Source organism: Myotis yumanensis, unplaced genomic scaffold (genome assembly GCF_028538775.1).
Source record: "Myotis yumanensis isolate MYYU_CA2020_CCGP unplaced genomic scaffold, mMyoYum1.0.hap1 SCAF_3, whole genome shotgun sequence".
NCBI lineage: Eukaryota > Metazoa > Chordata > Mammalia > Chiroptera > Vespertilionidae > Myotis > Myotis yumanensis.
In genome coordinates, this window is record NW_027223754.1 from 137938071 (window position 1) to 137959561 (window position 21491).

Genomic DNA, 21491 nt, shown 5'->3' on the forward strand with positions numbered 1-21491 from the left:
TTTTTCTGCCAAGGGCCATTTAGATATTTATAACATCATTCATGGGCCATACAAAATTATCACTTAGAAATTAGCCTGCTATATGTGGTCAAATATTTAAATAACTCACCCCTAATGCCTTAGCAGAGCCAGACAGAATGATTTCGAGGGCCTTATATGGTCCACAAGCCAGATGTTCCCCATCCCTGTTCTAGGGCACTGATTCTCAAACTTAAGTATGCAAAACAATTTGGGGCACCATTAAAAATAGATTTTCATTCTCAACCTCAACCATTCTCATTACCAAGGTGAACCCAGGAACCCCCTTTTATAATAAACTAGAGGCCCAGTGCACAGATTGGTGTACCAGTGGGGTTCCTCAGCCTGGCCTGTGCCCTCTCACAATCCGGGACCCCTCAGGGGATGTCAGAGGCCCGGTGCACAAATTTGGCCCGATCCCCACAGGCCAGGCCGAAGGACCCCACCAGTGCATGAATCCATGCACCGGGCCTCTAGTATGCATGTAAGATCTTTGGTTAATCTCTTCCCACCCTCCCCCCTCCCTGCTTTCCTCCGAGATTCATTAGTCTGTTCCATGGTTTCATGCCTGTGCATTGAGCGTCTGCCCCCTGGTGGTCATTATGTTTCATAGTTATCGGTCAAACAGTCGAACAGTTGTTCATTAGCTTAGGCTTTTATATATATAGATATTTCAGATGCAGAAATTTTGCAGGCCAAACTTTGAGAAACACTGTTCTAAAATCTCAGAGGACACATTTTAAGGGCCATATGTCCAATCATGTCATTTCTCTACTCCAAAATTTCTTACTTATAAAATAAGTTCAAATGTCTTATACCATTCAAGACCTTCCATGATCTGGAACCAGCCTCCTTGTCATGGCCCCTGCATTAAAGTCAATCTGGACACTTCTCCCTGAGTCCCTTTGCCATACCCTCCCTCCAGTGTCCCCAAACACTTCAACTAAACGTAGCCACTTGGAGTTCTTTAAACATGCCATTTTATCCTTCAACTCTGGTTCTTTCCTCTATATTGATTTCCTTCCTACTCTCTCTCTTTACCTGGCTAATATCTGCTCATCCTTTAAGACTCAGTTCAAATCATTACATCCAGAACATGTCTCTGAGCCTTCAAAAATAAGGAGGGTAAAGAAGAGGAGAGAAGCCATTTCTTGAAATTCATTATTTAGTTTAATCTTCACATGAACTTAAGAAGTAGAATCACCCCAAATTTACAAATGGGAAAGCTACAGTTTGCCCAGAGTGACACAGCTAGCAGGTGATAAAGTAGGGATTCCAAGTTGAGTACTGACTAACTTCAGAGTCTATGCTCTTAACACCTACCCTAAACACCCAAGGTTGGTTTAGGTCTTTTTCCCAGGGGTTCCCATACTATCCTGTACATATTCATGCCATGCATAACACATCACACTACACATCCTTACTTAGTTGAATATATTCCTCACCTTAGAAAATATCCTTAACAGTGAAAGCATAGTGACTTTTCACTGTTTCAATCTCAATAATCAACACAGATATTGATATATAGTAGACATAAGCATGAATGAATGAATGAATGAATGAATGAAATGTATTCATTCTTTCAAACTGGGCAGGCTCCAGAATGCAAGAATGAACAGGGTGACAGTGGTTCCAATTCTCACATAACTCATAGACAAATAGAGAAGACAGACAACTACACTCCTAATTTCACTAAAGTAGGATACATGAAGAGGAGATCCTGAAAGAGACAAAATGAGACCTGTCACATAAGAATAAGTTAATGGAAAGGCTGAAGGTTGTTCCAGGTATGAGCAATGATAGTTAGGAAGAAACAGAAGTGAGAGAAGAACACAGAGCCCTTGGAGAACTGATAAAAGTCCCACCTTCTGGAACCTGGGCCAGAAGCAGAAAGTGATGAGAAGTAGGTAAGGAGAGGTGGCAGTGGTCAGATAGGTTATGGGTGAAAATTGGATTTGTAAGGAAATGGAAGTCACTTAAAGTTTTGAAGCACTGGAGTGACAGATTAGATTTCCATTTTAGGAAAACCACCCTGACTTCAGTGTGGCAGGATCGATTCGAGGACATCGGGAGTTTAGTTGGGAACATGTTGAAGTACTATAGGTAATAGGTGACTGTTGCTAAGCCAGAGTGATAACCATGGGAATGAAGAAAAGATAAAAGAATTAGAATATGGGGAATTAGAGTGTAACCAAAAGAGACAAAGTCAAGAATGACTTACTGTAGCCACATAAAAATAGCCAAGAAATTTCAAAATCTAGTAACCATTTACAGGGAAAAAGTAGCCTAATTGTTTATATTTTATTTTCAGTATCCTTAGTACAAGTTATAATGATCCTAAAAGAAATAATTCACTAACCTCTTTGTCAGGAGTATCATTCAGGTAAATTTCAGTGTCCCCAACTGAAATCAAAACACTTTTAGAACATACAATATCGTTGTCAAAGCATTTCTTGTTCTGGGCAATGACAGATATATCTGCTTCATCTTCACTCTGCAATGTCAATAATATTATATTAATACAATTGTATATTATACATAATTTTTTGCTATTTTCATTAACAAATCTTAAAGACCAAAATGTAGTGTGGTATGTGTTGAAACTGAAATACAACTTACCTCTAAAATAAAGTTCATTTTGATCTAATAATATGAAAAATATACCAAGATAGCTTAATGTTTAAACATTTATCTCTAATATCTTCTGTTAATTTTTTTCTAGCAAAGCTTTTTCCATCTTATAATAATATTAACTCAAATGTATTAACCACTTCATTTCCAATAAATAAGCCAAAACACATGTTATTTAGGGGAATTTTTACAAAAATTCATTTTAGGCAACACTTTCGTCTTATCTTTAGGAATTTTCTGACTAAATAATTATATGCCTACAAGTGAACCCTGAAATAGATACAAAACCTTGGAACACGTTAGTAAATAAGATAATGCATATCATTTGAGGGATTCCTTTGAGCTTTATATATGTTATCTCACTTAATTTTATGGTATTTTTTGAATTAAGTATTATCTCCATTTTACAGATTAGGAAACAGAGGTTAAGAAGGATTAACTGATTGTCCAAGGTTAATAAGCTAAATAAAGGCAGAGACAGAGTTTTAATTTTTTTCATTGATTTTGAGAGAGAGAAAAAAAAACATCTATCAGCTGCCTCCTATATGCACCCTGACTGGGGATTGAACCCACAACTTAGGTATGTGCCCTGACCCGGAATCAAACCCACAACCTTTTGGTGTACAGGATGATGCTCCAACCAACTGAGCCACACCAGCCAAGGTTCTAATTTTTTTTATGCCACTTGAAGAGAAATTAGCAAGAGTCTAATAATGGTTAAAGAGAAAAGAGAAAAGTAGGTGATAGGAAATCCTTAGTTTGAGAGTATTTAGCCCCAGACCCTCTAAATCTAACCCCCTTACCTCTCACTTCACCCTCACCTTTTTTTGGGGGAGGGGGCACTTCCCACTACATCCACTAAGAACATGCTCTCTAGAATCAGGGTTTTAATTTTGTATCTCAGTTTCATGGATGGCTCCTATGGTTTTACAGACCCTGAAAACTCTTTGCAAAATGTTGTTTTTAAATATCTATATTTTTCTAGGAAGAAAACCCATGGTTTCAATCAAATTTTTTTAAAATATATTTTATTGATTTTTTACAGAGAGGAAGGGAGAGGGATAGAGAGTTAGAAACATCGATGGGAGAGAACCATCGACCAGCTGCCTCTTGCACACGCCCTCCTGGGGATGTGCCCACAACTAAGGTACATGCCCTTGCCCGGAATCGAACCCATGACCCTTCAGTCCGTAGGCCGACGCTCTATCCACTGAGCCAAACCGGTTAGGGCTCAATCAAATTTTTGAAGTGGTCCTTATCCCCCCAAAAGTTAAAAACCACACTGCTCTAACTTAGGGACAGTGGAAATTTCATCAGAAAAAACAAAAGTGATATTTCTCTGGATTCAATATCCACTTTTCAAGGACTCACACACATGAATCCTTGTCATATTTAGACATTTGGGTCGGTGTGAGAAAAGTCTTTAAATGTTTGGAAATCACATAGATCTTGATGCAAATTCTTCAAACTTAGCTTTTCATATCACCAGCAATACGAACACTAGCTCAATATATCTCTCGGTTTTTCTAAATTCTTCCTGTCTCACTAGTAATTACTGTAGCATTGTGCCTAGAGGACAGGCTTTCAATCAATGTTGCTGACAGAGTAACTGATATTTCCCTCTCTGCCCCATTTTTCCTTCCTTCTTAGCACTAAGAGCTCTCGCTTCCTAGTAATCCTTTTGCAAAGCATTGCCTAAATTTTGAAAAGGGGAATAAAATGACAATGGCGTTGTATTACTAAAAAAAAATAATGCCACACTTTTTGCCTTTATGAACAATTTTCAAAGAACAAAAATAATATGTAATTTAGGGTTTGGTTTTGTTCTTCTTCTTGGGACGACTTAGATAAAGGATGTGAAAAGCTGGCTGAAAGGCTTTCTATGGCCATCACATTTCTATTACTAATAATTAAAGTGACTCAATGTTCGCTGTGCTTTTGTTATTAACTCAAAAAAGCCAAGAAGCATTCTGTATTGTATGGTCTTGTAATAGCATGTTATGTTGACAGTAACTTGAAATAATATCACTTCCTAAGAATCACATTTCTCCAATTTCCATTTCTCATGTATTTCAAGTTACATTCGGTTTGAAGATAATGCTGCAGAGTTGCTAAGCAACATAGTGAGTGTGATTACAAAGCTAGAGGGGAAAAAAGTCAACATCAATGTGCCACATGGATTCCTCAAACTCTTTATGCTCAGGTACTGAAAACATAGAGAATATTCTTCCAAGTGATTCCAAAACATAAAATGTCAGCACTTCTCAAGATAGTATATTAGTTTACTTGACATCTCAGTCTTAACCTTTTAAGAGTAACTACCCCATACCCTGGGTGTCGTACCTGGGCTGCGGGCTCCATCACCAGTGCGGGGTATGCAGGAGGCAGCTTATCGATGCCTTGTTCTTGCATCGATCTTACTCTCTCTCTAAAAATCAGTAAAAATATATTTTTAATAAAGAGTACCCCACACAAAGCCTCTGTTGATACAGTAGCCACAGGCAGCCATGTTTATGTCCCACAGCTGCTTGGACCCAAGCAATATATTCACTCATGGGTCAATAGACTTTAATGCTGACAAGAAAAAATACAACTCTATCCAACTAGATTATCTCTCCCATTTCAACCAGAAAATAGTGACTTAGAAAATTTTTGGATGTAATATCTGAGGGTGAATAGACTTAGAGAGAATAAAGGTGGAGTGGGAGCTGAACAGGTGAGAGAAAGCTTAGGACATGAAGGAAACAAAACAGTGATTGAACTGAAGCAAAGATGGAGACAAGCCCTAGCCGGTTTGGCTCAGTGGATAGAGCGTCGGCCTGCAACTGAAGGGTCCCAGGTTCGATTCTGGTCAAGGGCACATGTCCAGGTGGCAGGCTCAATCCCCAGTAGGGGGCGTGCACAATGCAGCCGGTTAATGATTCTCTCTCATCATTGATGTTTCTATCTCTCTCTCCCTCTCCCTTCCTCTCTCTGAAATCAATAACAATATTTTTTTTAAAAAAGATAGAAACAAAATATAGAAGAGTTACACAAGCAAGCCTGAGTAAGCAGAAGCAGAGCCTTCACAGAAGCAGAGCCTTCACAGAGGGATGGTCCAAGCTGCAGCAATGACATCAGCGCATCCGTGAATCCCTGCTGCAGGGGGCATAACCACCCTGCAGCTGTCACCTTTGTGAGGCACACGGCCCTGTTCAAGGATGTTATTTCCCTCTGGGTTTTACACCCAAATCACCACAGCACCCACTCCCTATTGTTTGTTTCCTGAAATAGCAAACTCTTAGCTAAATGTCACTTCCAAGAAATACCACCCTGAGGTGCTTCACTGCAAATGAAATCTACTTGAAAATCATTGATAAAGAAGTGTTATAATTGGGTGAAATACACCAGTATTAAGTCTCCTGCTTCCATGAAACTTCGCTGTTAACTGATTCTCTAGTCAAAATCAGTTATATCTCCACGACAGAGCTTTCATTTGGCCCAGCCTTCTAGCTTCTTGTTTAATAATGACTTCCCAAATGTGAAACAATAGAGGGTAAGGCTAATGTCAACATAATTGTACCCTTAACGGCACCTAGCATAAAGGCATAGAGTGTAGACTTAAATATGTAATTATTATAAAAAGTTAAAAAAATTACTAGAAAACTTATGCTAAATTACTATTGAAATGTTTTAGGAAGTCTTGATACATGGAGTCTATTATCAAAGTATGTAGATTACTACAATGCAAAGTAAATACTGAACCTTAATATCAAATACTAATAATGGAGATGAATCTTATAAATAAAAGATCACAACTATCTTGCCTGAAACTTCCAATAAGGATATAATATTTAAGAGTTAGCTTATATGAACACAGTAGAAAATTATTTAAACACTGATTTCCTGAAAGGGCACTTAAAGAATTAATTCAATAAACTCCAAGATTTTCATCTTTTTATTCAAATAGATTTTTTAAATATGCAAAAGCCTTCTACAAAGTAGTGTTCATATAATTCTAAAAATTAAATAAAATTTAAGATCCACTTCCATTTCAGCTTTGGAAACATTAATGTATCAGAATTGGAGGGTAATATATTTTAGATTGTATCATTTAATTTACTTTTTAAAATTTCTGATTTTCCTGATGTAAAAATGCTTAGAAAACTATAAAGAACTGATTTGGGTTGAAAATATCCACTGTTATATAGACAATCACTAAAGGCCCAAGTTACTGTCTGCCTTTGATCCCTTTGTCGTCACATGTTGCCATGCAAACAATATAAGTAAAAACTGCACTGTTAAAGGTGGTCATTGAGAGGATTTGATGAGTTTATCCACGCGCTGAATCCAGACAATTAGAGTCTCCTTAACCCTCCCTGTCTTTGGAATGCAAGATCTGTCCACCATTCCCACAGTGGGAGCCATTTTCAAGGACACAGCCTTGAGAGATCAATGTGCTGTGGAGACCTCTGATGGTATAAGTGACTGAAGTCAAGTAAGGCCTCTCCATAAACTTACTATTAAGACTCTGACAGGCAAGTGTGGAGAGCTACTTGTCTCACTGCTGCCCAACGCAGGCCTCATATGCAAGCTCCATTGCTCACTGAAACTGCCTCCTACCCATCTGGAGTAGTCTGCCTCTTTCTTCGGTCTCTCCTGGCCCTCTGTGTACAGGGGCCAGTTTTAGATTTCATCTGGGAAACTCCCAAATTTGCAAACAAACATGCACCTGCGAGACAAACCACTTTAAGAATCATTTCAGGAACAGAGAAGATAAACAGTAAACAAAGTTTTGTTGGATTTGCATTTAAGTCATTGTTGACTTCTACAGTTGCATTTTTTATGAGTTTTGTGATTAGGTGAATAATAACTCTCCCCCACCAGCCTAAGATTCACAGTAGGAAAGACCCATATCTTTTTCTTGCTGATCATTGTACATCCACTTCTCATTATAGAGTCTGACACATATAAATCACGTAAGATATATTGATGTGAAAATGATGCAAAGGATTTGAGAGCAATGAAATTAGGAGGGTTTTCAGAGGCTTAACGAAAGCACTGACCTTTTGAGATACCACCTGAAGAGAATGTTGAAAAACCTAATCTAGAACAAATGATAAGAAAAACCCTAGCAGTGATGGGATTTGCCACAGACTAAAGGAAGTAGACGTTGGCTCTGAATTTAGGAGTTGAATATTACATTTCTCACTTTTGTTGAAGATCATCAGTGCTCTCTCTTGAGATTTTAGCACACCTCAAGGTACTGTTTGGTTTCACATCTCTTTTTTCTCTTAAACAAGTCTTAACTCAGGAAGCACAATTACAACCCTTTTTCCTAAATTAGAAAACTTAGGAAAACACACTTTAAAATAATGCGCTATATTTCCTATGCAATATATTTATAGTAAAGGGTAAACAGCCTCCAAAATGAATAAAGTATCAGAGAACCTAATTAATTTTTTTAAGGATTAACAGCCACCAACCAGGATATGATAAGCACTTATTCAGTACCTAGAACTAGGTTACATTTAAAACTGCAGAGTTGTGAGATTTTTAAAAAAATTACTTAATACCTCTTTAAATGTGATGGTAAAATAACATTATACTTATAAAATAAAGTTGGAAAAGTATTAATTCTTTTTAAATTTAAATATGTTTTTATTGATTTCAGAGAGAGGAAGGGAAAGGGAAAGGGAGATAGAAACATTGATCATGAGAGAGAATCATGGATCGGCTGCCTCCTGCACATCCTCTACTGCGGATTGAGCCTACAACCCGGGCATATACCCTGACTGGGAATCAAACCATGACCTCCTGGTTCATGGGTCAATGATCAACCACTGAGCCACACCAGCCGGGATGAGAAAATATTAATTTTTAAAAGTCCAACTGTCCACAGGGTCTAAAGAAATAAATGATAAGTGTTACCAGATAAATATGTGTTACAAATAACAAAGATAAAGCCTGGAACCTGTAATCATGACAAGGAGGGAAGAGAGCTGCTTGATAAGAAATAATTAAATCTGCTATTCACAGGCATGACTCTTGCCACTGAAAAAGCATAAGAGGAAAGGAAAAGAAAGGGAAAGGCACGGGCGTGTTCCTGGGAGAAAGAGCACAGTGAATCCCCCATCCAAAGGATTGGAGTTGGTGTTTTGGGTTTATTTTTTAATTAAATCTTTATTGTTGAAAGTATTACATAAGTCCCCCTTTCCCCCCATTGACCTCTTCTAGTCCACCTCTGCCTCCCACCCTGGCCTTAACCACACTATTGTCTGTGTCCATGGGTTATGCATGATATAATAAATAATTCACTGGTATAATTCTAATTAATTATTAATTGTAATTTTTTTATTACCAAATTAAATTAAAAGTTAAGTTCTGAAGTCTGTTGTTTGTAATCATACTGTTTTTTCTTACTTATTTTTATTTTTTATTTCTTTTCATTCTTTCTTAAAGAATGTTATTTTTAAAAAAAGAAAAGAACACTTCTGCTTGACAAGCAGAAAGGCACATATAATTCTAGAACCTGAAAATATAGTTTTAATATTTTTCATATCTTAATCTTACTGCATGAACCCTAAATTTACTACATAAATTTTAATTCAGAAATTAAAGATTCAAATTTCATTGTTTACTGAAAGATTGGAAGAATATTTCTTGTTTCATATCTTCTCACATACAGGGTCAAAATCTGAAGTTGAATATGATGCATTTATTTTAAAATTTATTTTAATAGAAGAATATAATGGCAAGTTAAAATGATGATAGGAAGTCACGTTTCTAAAGCCTAAAAAGCCAAACCTTAGTATATCTTGCCTGCTAAATGGAATGGTACTGTTACATTATAGCATTAATAAAAAGAGTCTTCGGCCCTAACCGGTTTGGGTCAGTGGATAGAGCATCGGCCTGTGGACTGAAGGGTCCCAGGTTCGATTCTGGTCAAGGGCATGTACCTTGGTTGTGGCATATCCCCAGTAGGGGGTGTGCAGGAGGCAGCTGAATCGATGTTTCTCTCTCATCAATGTTTCTAACTCTCTATTCCTTTCCCTTCCTCTCTGTAAAAATCAATAAAAAATACTTAAAAAATTAAAAAAAATAAAAAGAGACTGCTATAATCAGGTAGCATCAAACATAAAGATATACTTTCATTGTTCCAGGAATCAGAGTTGAGACAAGTATTTTACTTAAAGGACTTTATGAACAATCACTATTTGAAAATACAGTGGTAAATACTATGATTATTGTGAAGGCAAATGAGGGATTAAGAAAAAAGCCAGGCAGAACATACAGATCAAGTAAGGAGTTACTAAGAGTTCACCAAACACCCAGCATTTTGCTAAGTTATTTGGGGAGAAAAAAATAAAGTAAGGTATGGTCCCTGTCTTCAAAACTGTAGAATTTTCTTAGAAAAATCTGTTCAAATGTAGAGTATATAGATTAGGCAGGTCTTTGTTAGCATTAAATAAGCCATAAAATTTGTTAACTAAATGAAATGATAATGAATAAGCATGGATCATTGTCACAAAATGAAAAATGTTCGCAAACACGGTGATATGTGAATACAGTTTTAAATAGTTTTAGTAAATATTTTAAAACAAATTTTTCTGTATACAAATGAAAATAAAGTTTGGCAAAATTTTTGTTTTACTACTTACAATTGATATTTTTTAAAAAGCACCTTTAACTACCATTAATGAAATGTCCAATGGAAACATGTTGCTTCACATGATATTGTTAATAATACTTCCTTTTTCCTAGATGTGACTTAAATTTTACTATTCAGAATAAGAAGAAAATTTCAAAAGCAATTAAAATCTGTTTCTTCAAGAAGAAAGTGTTCTATAGCCTTGCTATTCAAAGAGTAGACCTTGGACATGGGGCATTGTGGTAGCTTGCTAAAAATTGCAAGATCCAAGATCCTGCTCCAAACCCATGGACTCAGGATCTGTATTTTACAAAATCTTCAGATGATGTGCATGAATAATAAGGTTTAAAAGCACTGCTCTACATACTTCATGTTGAAGGCATGTATATCCATTTATAGTAAATATTAGATTACTAATTAAGTGTAAGCTTGTGGTTTCTCCCTCTAGTAGAGACTTAAAAAATTGAACAGATAATTATTTAGCTTTTACAATGCCACCACAATTGTGTTCGCTCCTATGAAGAACCCAAAACAAGTGTAATATAGCCCTGGCTAATGTGTTTCAGTTGGTTGGAGTGTCATTCCGTGCACCAGAAGGTCAGGGATTTGATTCCTGGTTATGGCACATACCTAGGTTATGTGTGCGTGGGGGGAGGGGTGGGGGGCGGGGGGACGGGGGAGTCAATCCCCAGAATGAAAAAAAAAATGTTATTGTGGGGTTGAAATTGATTCAGAAAGCCAGCCTGGAAGTTGAGGGTTAGAGCTGTACATGTTGATTTGGAACTCTTCAACCTATAGGGGTGGTTAAGATTGTGGGTGAACACACCAAGCCTTAGGAGAAAGGGACAGATTGCCAAAAAAGGCATCCAGTTCAGTCAACATTCATTGAACAACTATGTTCCCCAACAGTGGTCTGTGCTGGTGAATCAAAGACTAAGACTTGGTTCTTGCCCTGAAGGATCCAAGTCAGTCACCTAGGGTCAGGGCTTACGCAAGAAGAAAAGGCAACAAAGACACAAAGAAGAAACCAGAAGAGACATGAAAGGGTTCAAACTGCATAATATCCAGAAGGTCAAAGGAGGAAGACACTCAAAGGAATGTCAGAGGCACCTAAATATCTAGGGAAATGAGGGTTTGCTACAAAATGAGTCTGACTGACTTTGAGAAAGTGGTATCAGTTTATGTATTTAAATTTCTAAATTGTTATCTACATCCCCAAGCATCTCCACTTACAACCTAAATTGCAGGGATGATAAAATTCAAATGTAGAATTGTTCACTAAGAGGACAAATACTTATTGATATATATGCATCATGGTGTCTTCCTTATGCTCCAAAAACAATCAAAACAACACAAAACTCCTTTAGGCAAGTTGTCATCATCTATAATTATCTGACTGCCAAATCCATTCCCAGGGATTAACTCTTTAAGAAACATAAAATTGTTCACAAAGGAAGCCAAGAATTTTACCAAAAGGGAAATTCAGTGGCTTAAAACATAAGCAGGAGCTTTGTTTGGAAGGCTATAGATTTTAGTTTGCTTCCTTATTTAATTGAATTAATACAAAATGGGAATGTGTCTACATTCTCGACATATGCTTAAAGAACAGTATCACACTCAAACCTCTAATAACAGGAAAGTCAGGAGGGAAAATATGCATTCAAAGTAATCACAGGTAACTCTGCTGGAGGAAATCTGTTATTTTGTTTATTTTTGTGCAATTTTTTTCTAAAGCTTAGTTTTTGGATTTAGAAGTTTAATTCTTTGATCAGTGATATCTAAATAAAATTTAGGTATACAGAAAATCCAAATGCATTAAACATATGAGAAATTTGAAGGATTATTTCAAATATACAAAGCCTAGGGATTACCAAAACTTATCAAAATAGCATGTCTAGAATTGAGAATAATGCCTTTTGATTGCTGCAACCATAAACAAATCATAGTCCAATACATGATTTAATGTCTTATATTTGTATTCACCCAATTAAGTCAGTAAAAATAAATTAGTTGATATTTATTGTGTAGTAACTATATATCAAGCACTATCTGAAAGTGTTGCATAGTTCAGTTAATCCTAAGAACTACCCCTGGAAATAGGTCCAATTATTATCCTCATCTTACAAATAAGAAAACAGAGGCACAGAAAGTTTCAGAATTGGCTCATCACTTATAAATAATAAAACTTTAGAATCAGCCAAGGAAATTATATTGAAATTGCTTAATTTTATAAATTATATTAATGATGTACGGATTTGATATACAATGGCCCAGCATAGTTGTTTTTTTACATTGTCTTTACATAATTGCAAATAAAAGTATAAGTAATTGTGACAAACCTTTATCAAAAACACCTGGCAATCACCAATATAGTCATATTCCAGTCCATCAAAAGAATGATAATGCCGATCCCCATATATTGTGCACACTGCTGGACATGGATAGTATGTGCAATTGAACATTCCTCGTCGACAAACACTATTAGAAAATAAAGAAGTACCCATTGTAAGAAACATGGCTCTAATTAATTTTGTCAAGTGGCATAAACATTGGAAGGTTTGCATTCAAGAGCAATCACTGAGCCAATAGCCCTTATAAATATTGCCAATTTGTTCTGATAACATTACTCTGACTAATTAGGCATATATTTACCACTTTGTTTAAATAAACTATCAGACACCACAAGCAATCCCAGAAATTGTGCCTGGGTTACACTGAAAACAGATGGTGGAATGAAAAATTGAACATAGGTATGCTAGTAGTCAAAAGACCACAATGCCATCTTCGATACTTTAGTCTATTTAAATACATTAGGTGTGATTTTGTTCATGGGCTTAGAATCTTTATCTGCATTTTAAGAAAATTATATTTCAATTTTATTTTATAGTTTTCTTTAGGCTTGTTTCCAAAAATAAAACTTTGCATTAAATGTGAACTTCTTTTTGAAATTCTTATCACTTTCTTATAAACTTGAGATATTTTTTCTTATTACATTTTCAAATTGTCATATTTTACACTTTTCTAATGTGTGAAACAAATATACATAAAAATAATGGTATGATTCCCTAGAGATAGTAGCTCTCTATCCATGCATGAATGACTTTACAATCTTATTTACTCGGGCTTGATTTGTTTTTGTTGAAGTCAGTCACCTTAAGTAAATATAAGATGGTCGAAACTAATACAATTGCTTAGGATGTTTTTTGTCAAATAAATGAACCTGATTACCAGGTATAACATGGTGTAGCAATCACTTCTCCTGAGAGGTACTCCCAGTCTTTCCAGATGCACGGACAGCTTTCAGGAACATAACACTTTCCTCGGTGCTCCGCCAGTCTTCCAAAAGAAGAGTAAATGCTATGTAGTGTAAGCTACTAATTTCAGTTTTCAAAGAAATCAGTAATCTCGTCATATTCAAAACCATTTCTATGCATTACATCTGTCATAGGCATGTTCTAGCTGGCCTATTGAAGGGTTGAACCCAGTCCTTATCTCCCTCCTCTTCTTTCCATACAGTACCTTGCATATCACAGTAGGAAGTAAATGCCAGGCAAATGATTGGATGCAGTAATTTTAACCTTTTGTTATCATTTAATATAATAAAAGGGAGACAAAAGCCAAAATTCTTAGGTAAAATGAGTTATTCTGAAAAAAAAAATTTAAAGAGGTAGTGAGGGCCCCTTTCTTCAATATTTACTGCTTAAGAGAAAGAGTCTATAGGTATAACAATTCTGATAAAATAGTGAATTAGAAGATATATAACTTTTTCGTTATGAAATAGAGGAAGGAATCAAGAGCTTCTTTTGTGAGTGGCTTCAAGTGATTATGCTGATGACTGATGAGTTTTTTATAACTAATCAAAACTGCTGTGGTGCATCCATGAAGTAGATATTATTACGCCCATTTTTAAAAGAGGAAGTTGAGGCTGTAAGTGGTTAAGTAACTTGTTCTGACATCCTTCAGTTAATAACAAGGAGGACCAGCATTTGAACCCAATTTATATGATTCTTTTCATTATATTACTTTGCATTTCTTTAATCCACAATGATTTCTAAACTAAGTCCTTTAATAGTCAATGAATCGCTGGCACTCTCAGGAGCCTCATGAAAACAAGTTATAGACTTATTGTCCTAAAATAAGGCAACCAGGGTCACATTGAAGACGATTATTACCAAATCATATTACCATAAGCAATTGTGTAATAGAAAGTCCTGAATAGCAAAATTATTTCCAAATCAGTCAGAGGCCTCTTAGTCAATACCAACTATATTTATTCAATAATTTCTTTAAGTTTTTGTAATGAGATTTGACCAGTAAGTATATGAATCATTGTTGAACTGAGAGTCAAAAGTGACAGCAAATAGATACTTTTTAAATAATAGCATCAACCACAAGCATATGAAACAAAATTAGGATGTACCTTTATCTAATCAGCCATGCATCTGTAATAGTCATAATCAAATCAAATAAGTAAGCAGTGATGTAGGCCTCAATTATTTTATCATAATAAAGGTTTTATTTTCCTTGCTCTTTTTACTAAAATGTCTTCCTTATTCAGCTGCTCCATGGCCTGGTTTCTACCTGCCTTTATTTCAGTCTCCACGTGTGTCCTTCTTCTAAAGAGCTTGGTACAGTCCCAAGTTACGGGGCTCTTCAACCTAATCTAGATAGGGACCATTTAGACAAATGCGGCTCTCCTGGGAAGCAGACCACAAAACCTCTCTCTTCTTTGCTCACGGTTTGTAAGAACTGAGCCCAAGGATCCTTTGTGTGAATATGCTCATCGAGGAAGAATGAGTGACCTATTTGCCTTAGGTGGCCCTCCGTCTGAGCACTGCCTCTGTTCATTAGGAGAAGAGAAAGGCCGGTGAGGCCATATTGTAAATGCGCCTGCCAGAAAGCGAATAGCCCCCGATTCACAAGTGCTATGCATTCGTGCTACTGAAGGAAATTTACAAAGATAAGAGTAGGTTGTGCTGCCATAAAATAGTGAACTGTATTTATTGGGTGTACACACACACACACACACACACACACACGCAAGCAGGCACACAAAGGCACATGTCACAATGCCTAATTGAGACTTTCAGGAAATTTGCAGAAAACCACTCAGCCCACATCAGCAGAGCTGGGATTTGTACTCCGGTGTATCTGAGCCAGAGTTCCCACTGTTAGCTACTGTCCTATACAGACTCAACCCACCATTTTTCTGTAACATCCATTAGATAAAGCAGTTGGCATCACCATTATAACTTAAGATCAACAGTAACAGCACCAAAGAATATACAAAAGATATGCACTAAAATGTAGTCAATGAAGAATGGTTCACTATCACTTTCCCAAAATTGCAGTTGAATCAGGAAATAAATGTTAAGTCCATCCTAAAATTAGTTCTCTCATCAATTCACTGTATTACTTTAATGACATTGTGTTATTTTAATATTATGTAAATTAATTAATGCTATATTAATATTTCAGCACTTGAATAATATTGTAATATTGTACACACTCTATTAATTTAACAATATTGTACACCTAACATGTGTGACATTATTTAATCACTAGAGACCCCATGAAATTCGTGCAAGAGTAGGCCTTCCTGCCGAGACCGGTTTGGCTCAGTGGATGGAGCGTCGGCCTGCGGACTGGGGGGTCCCAGGTTCGATTCCAGTCAGGGGCATGTAACTGGGTTGCCGGCGCATCCCCAGTGGGAGATGTGCGGGAGGCAGCTGGTCGATGTTTCTCTCTCATCGATGTTTCTGGCTCTCTATCTCTCTCCCTTCCTCTCTGTAGAGAATCAATAAAATATATTTAAAAAAAAAAAAAAAAGAGTAGGCCTTCCTTCCCCCGGCTGCTGCCACTGGCTTCCTTCCTGCACCCGGGACCTGGGCTTCCCTCACAGAGGGAGGCCCCGCCCACCCGCTGCGGCCTGCTGGTCGGTGGCCTGGGCCTCCCTCTTTGGGGCAATCGTGGAGACCCCCCCCCACCCGATTGATCGCCCCACTGGCTGGTGGCGTGGGCCTCCCTCTGCAGGCTGATCATGGGGTAATGGCTGGGCCCCGGACCAATCACATGGCACCCACCTTGGCTGGCCTAGTGCCAGTGAGTGTCACAGCGTGGTCCTGGATGGTCATTCTACTGTTCTGCCATTCAGTAGATTTGCATATTATGCTTTCATTATATAAGATATATTGTATTAATGTGTAATATGTATTATCTCACAGATAACATATGTGATATGTTACATGAATGTAAAATAACGATTACAATAGACCAACTAGTTAACCACCAGTCAACCAGAACAACAATTTTAGCTATTTTTGTAAATTATGGTTTTAAGTGCTCTTGTGGTTTTTTAAAATTAAATCTTGAATGTTCTGAATTGTCAAGAAAAAGAGGCTTACCCTGGAGCACAAACACAGCCACTTATGCAGGGTGAGGATGGGGCGCAAGTGAAGTTCATGGCCAGGTTTGCACATGTAATCTCACAATTTACACCACCAGCTGGCAATTCGGGATCAGGAAACCTGCAGTTGAAATACACTTTTCCCTCGGGGCAGGCATGAACTTCAGGGACAAGGCACAGATAAAACACCCTTAAGTTTGTATTCATTCCATAGGCAGATAATCGTATTGAAGTACATTGTATCAAAACACAAGTGACCATAGAATATTTTACCAGTTACTACTACATCATTCTCTTACTCTGTGAAGTTTGGTTGGTGAGTTTACAAACATTCTCTAGCCAGATTCCCTTTATAAACATCTAAATTTCCAAAACATTTTTTTGAGTTTGAAAACCATAGCTTCCTTCCATAATACGATAACTAAACAACTAGTATATAATATTATGAGGTCAAGAAGCAGGGTATTTTGATTAACCCAAACATATGTCCTCAACTTTTGAGGAATAGCAATTATTATAGTTAAACTTTACAAATCTCTGTGTTAGCAACAAACACATGATGCTTTTAGGTCTTGCTTCATCTCTGAGTCCTTACTGATATGTCCGCACTATATAGTGGAAGTACACAAGTGGACCTAATTATGGGTAGGCTAGGAACTACAAAATCCTCCAAAAAGCATTTGGGGTCAGAAGGATTAAATAAGGTCCCTTATTGGGGGCCAAAAGGATCACATCTTGTGGATTCCTCTGTAAGAAATCTGGCCTGGATGTTCCCTTCTTTAACTCTGAGTCCCCTTGAAGCAAAGGGGGCAAGGCAGGGGGGCCCAGAAGCTACAGAACATGTGTGTGGTTCATGAACTAAGCCTAGAAGAAGCCCTATGTAGCCTGAATCCTTATACAGTGGGGCCTTGACTTATGAGTGTCCTGACCAGCCGTGGGCAAACTACGGCCCACGGGCCGGATCCGCCCTGTTTGAAATGAATAAAACTAAAAAAAAAAAAGACCGTACCCTTTTATGTAATGATGTTTACTTTGAATTTATATTAGTTCACACAAACACTCCATCCATGCTTTTGTTCCGGCCCTCCGGTCCAGTTTAAGAACCCATTGTGGCCCTCGAGTCAAAAAGTTTGCCCACCCCTGGTCCCGACTAATGAGTTTTTTGAGATACCAGCTGTCTCTCGGCAGATTTTTTGCATTGAGTTGACAGAGTAATTTGAGTTAACGAGCTCCTTAACGAGCTCGGTATTGGAACAAATTAAACTCGTAAGTCAAGGCCCCACTGTAAAGTAAATCCAGGGCATACAATTCAAAGCTAATTTATAGTAATATATACATGACCATGGAAATAAATAACAAAGCAATAGCTCACAGCCTACACTCTTCCTGTCCACTAAAATCAGTGAAAGTAGTGTTGTTTATTATTTGCCTAGAATTTCTCCAAGTGATTAAAAATTTGATGCCTTTTGTATGGTAAAAATAAATAATACAGCATCCCCTAACCCAGTGATTGGCAAACCGTGGCTCGGCAAACCGCCGCTCGCAAGCCACATGCGGCTCTTTGGCCTCTTGAGTGTGGCGCTTCCACAAAATACCGGCTCTTCCATAAAATACCGACTTCTGCGCATGGGCCACGAAGTTTCAATCGCACTGTACGTGCACGCCCGCACGTGGTATTTTGTGGAAGAGCCACACTCAAGTTGCCAAAGAGCCACATGTGGCTCGAAAGCCACGGTTTGCCGACCACGGCCCAAACCTATAGGATCTTCAGGAATGATATACAATTGTAAAGTGGCATTCTAACAAGACATAGCAGTAGATATCATTTTGCATGCCATTTTTAAAGTGATAGCTACTAGTCCTATAGCCTTGCTAATTATAATGTAGCCCAGGAGCCTGTGGCATGACCTCGACCTTCCCAGTAAGGTAGAATCCTAGGCATCACCCCTGACTTGCTGAATCAGAATCGGCACTTTAACAAGATCCCGGGGTAATTGTGTGCACATTAGTATCTGAGAAATACTGGTCTACAGTCATTTCACAGCTTCTGTTGCACAAGTAGGTTACAACAGGTGCCAAGACACATATCCCTAAATCCTTTTGGGCCCCTGGTTTAGTTCTGGGGTAGACAGAATCCCTGGGCTGATGACCTCTGCTCCTAAACCTTATATGTTCAACCCAGACTGTCCTACACATATTATAATTTCTAGTGTGAAAAGTTAGGAAGCTGGAGCACCATGTTGAGAAACATCCCCAAGGCTATATTCATGCCAAGGAGGGGTGTGATGGGTTAAAGACTTTTGCCAGAAAAGTTGGAGCCTCATTCTCCTCAGGGAAAATACATTATCTAGATCTTACCAGTAGAGGGCGGTGCTGGCTCATCACATTTCACAGTCCCATTTGAACATTGGCTAGTAAAAGTAAACAAATGTTACAAATCCAAATCTGTTTGTTTGTTTTCTGTATTTCACAAACAATATAATGGGTAAGAATTGATTGAATATATATACAAATGTTATTCTTTCCCATTGAAATTTTTCTACAAATAAGTTATTGGCCAATTTGAAGAGAGTTACTTCAATTAACATTTTTATCAAACACATATATAAGTCACTGTGATAGGCATGGAAGATGCAAAAACCAAAATTCATAATCTTTACTCAAGTAGGAAGGCCATAATACTCCGTTGGAATGTGGTAGAAAGCCGCACAGGGGTAGAGCAGTGTTCTATGTAATAAAGTGGCAGGAGATGCAGATGACAAAGAGGCAAAGGCCAGCTATTATTCAGACACTCAGACTTTGTCCCTGAGGTAGACCATTGACCTAAAGCAGAGAAGTGATATTCTTGGTCTGAATTCTAGGAAAATCATTCTGGCAGTAGCACTGACCACAGAATGAAGTTACAGCTTCCTTGCAACTTAAGTTCTGAAGTCAGGGCGTAAGACGAAAACCCAATCCAGGCCAAATTAATTCTGAAGCTCCTTTAAAAAGCTATCATGAGAGGGAACAACACATCCGTTCTCAGTAACTCCGACATTAAGAGTGTTTCCTCCAGCTTTGGACAGATCATGTGTCCTATGTTTGAGCCCACAAGAAGAAGCTGACTAATATATAGGGGCCATGCCACATGAAAAAATATGCTTATATGTCATCTACCACTAGGAAGACACTCAGAGGTGTGATTCGAGCACATTGTGAATGGCAGAGAGGAACTGAGACAGACAGATCTCAGGTCACAGAGCCAGCTTTTCCATATCACACTCACTCTGGGACGTTTTTGAGAGGAATGGAAAATGAGGTCACTGCACTAAATGGGATTTTCTTTTCTCATCGAGGACAAATGATTCCTTCATTTTTTTGCCAATTTACTAAAGTAAATTCAATTACGTTAAATTCAAGAGAGATATACCACCTTGGCAAAATGAAGGGGACAAGATTAGAGGCAAGAAGACCAGGAAGAGACATTGTTAAGGCAGTGACAATGGAAAAGAGGGGGATTTCTCCTATTTGCAGAAAGTAAACTCCACAGTCATTAGGGGTTTATTGGCTAGGGATATTGAGCAGGAGGTAGGAGTCAAAACATGACTCCCAGACTTCTGGCCTGGGAAACTGTGGCTACTAGTACAACCTACTTGAGAGAGATATAAGAACTGGCTGCCTTTGTATCTTGATTGAGGAATGGAAGGAAGAAAGATGGAGATAGCACTAAAGGTTAATTGAGCATAAACAGGATACTGCCATGAATATAGAATAAGCTGCTGAGCAAAGCAGGCAACAGAAAAAAATCACCAGAGCCACATTGCCTGGGCTTGAATCTTGGCTTCGTTCCCAAGTTGCTTACCTGCCTGTGCCTCCTTTTATCACCTGTAAACTGGGGACACAGCAGCAGTACTTATCTTTTAGGGTCACAGTGATGAGTGTTTTAATAATAGATACAGAACACTTAGAATGTTGCCAGGACTACAGAAGGTACATAGCAATGATGAGATATCATTCTTTTTACTATTGCCTACAGTCTGTTATCGTCTGTTGGCACCTAAGATGGAACTGAAAAAGGAAGGTCAAGAGTTGGATGTAGATCAATTTAAACTGCTGCACGGATGTGTCTGCATTTGTAACAGCCAGGTTCCAGCCCGAGTGAGGGTTATCCTAGCAATGAGTATTATCTCACCTTAAGATCAATGTTCCTAAGGAGGCGGTACACTGACTCCAGCATGTGACCTGGTTCAATCCATGTTAAAATTGCCTTTTTTAAGCCATTGGATAAAACACAAAATGAACCCCTCCCCCCGCAAGACCTTGCATTGTTTGAACACCCACCTCACTCCTAACTTCCGTATAAAAAACCAAACTGATCTGAAGGCTTCCATTCTGCTGTGTGACACTTCAATGCCACCCTTTTCTGCAGCTATGACCACGAGACTCAGGCATCCCATGTTGCAATGGAATAGATAGCTATTTGGTTTTAAGGGTTATGTTAGGGTTATCTGCATTTTTAAGTTACAGAAGTCATATTTCAATTTATGGTTTGGGTTAAGAAATTACATCAGCCAGCATGTGTTATTTATCAAGTACAATCACCATCATTGAAATCTACCATAAGCCGGAGGGTGTTGGGATAAGCTCTCCAGGTTGATAAACGCTCCCCCTATAATGACACCGACAGTGAAATCTATAAGAGAAAAAAAGGTTAAATTAACTTTAAAAAGGTTATATGCATGTAGATTTTAGAAAACAGTAAAATTCAAGTAGACCCCATGCACTGTATTGGTCATTTTAAGGCACACTCTAAAGATGGCTTCATTC

The 21491-nt window shown here is 37.9% G+C and overlaps 1 protein-coding gene across 2 annotated transcripts in view; it reads right to left on the reverse strand.

Moving 5' to 3' along the window:
- OTOGL (otogelin like) overlaps positions 1-21491 on the reverse strand; it is a 144294-nt gene that overhangs the window by 66047 nt on the left and 56756 nt on the right. The window contains exons 21-26 of one of the 2 annotated variants that reach the window (XM_070407617.1): positions 21283-21357; positions 19044-19096; positions 16684-16846; positions 13508-13615; positions 12619-12757; positions 2378-2512 (exon numbers count right to left, since the gene is read on the reverse strand). In XM_070407617.1, the coding sequence (XP_070263718.1) occupies positions 2378-2512; positions 12619-12757; positions 13508-13615; positions 16684-16846; positions 19044-19096; positions 21283-21357 (673 nt within the window). The remainder of the gene's footprint in view (positions 1-2377; positions 2513-12618; positions 12758-13507; positions 13616-16683; positions 16847-19043; positions 19097-21282; positions 21358-21491) is intronic. The other variant, XM_070407618.1, reaches the window with a different exon arrangement.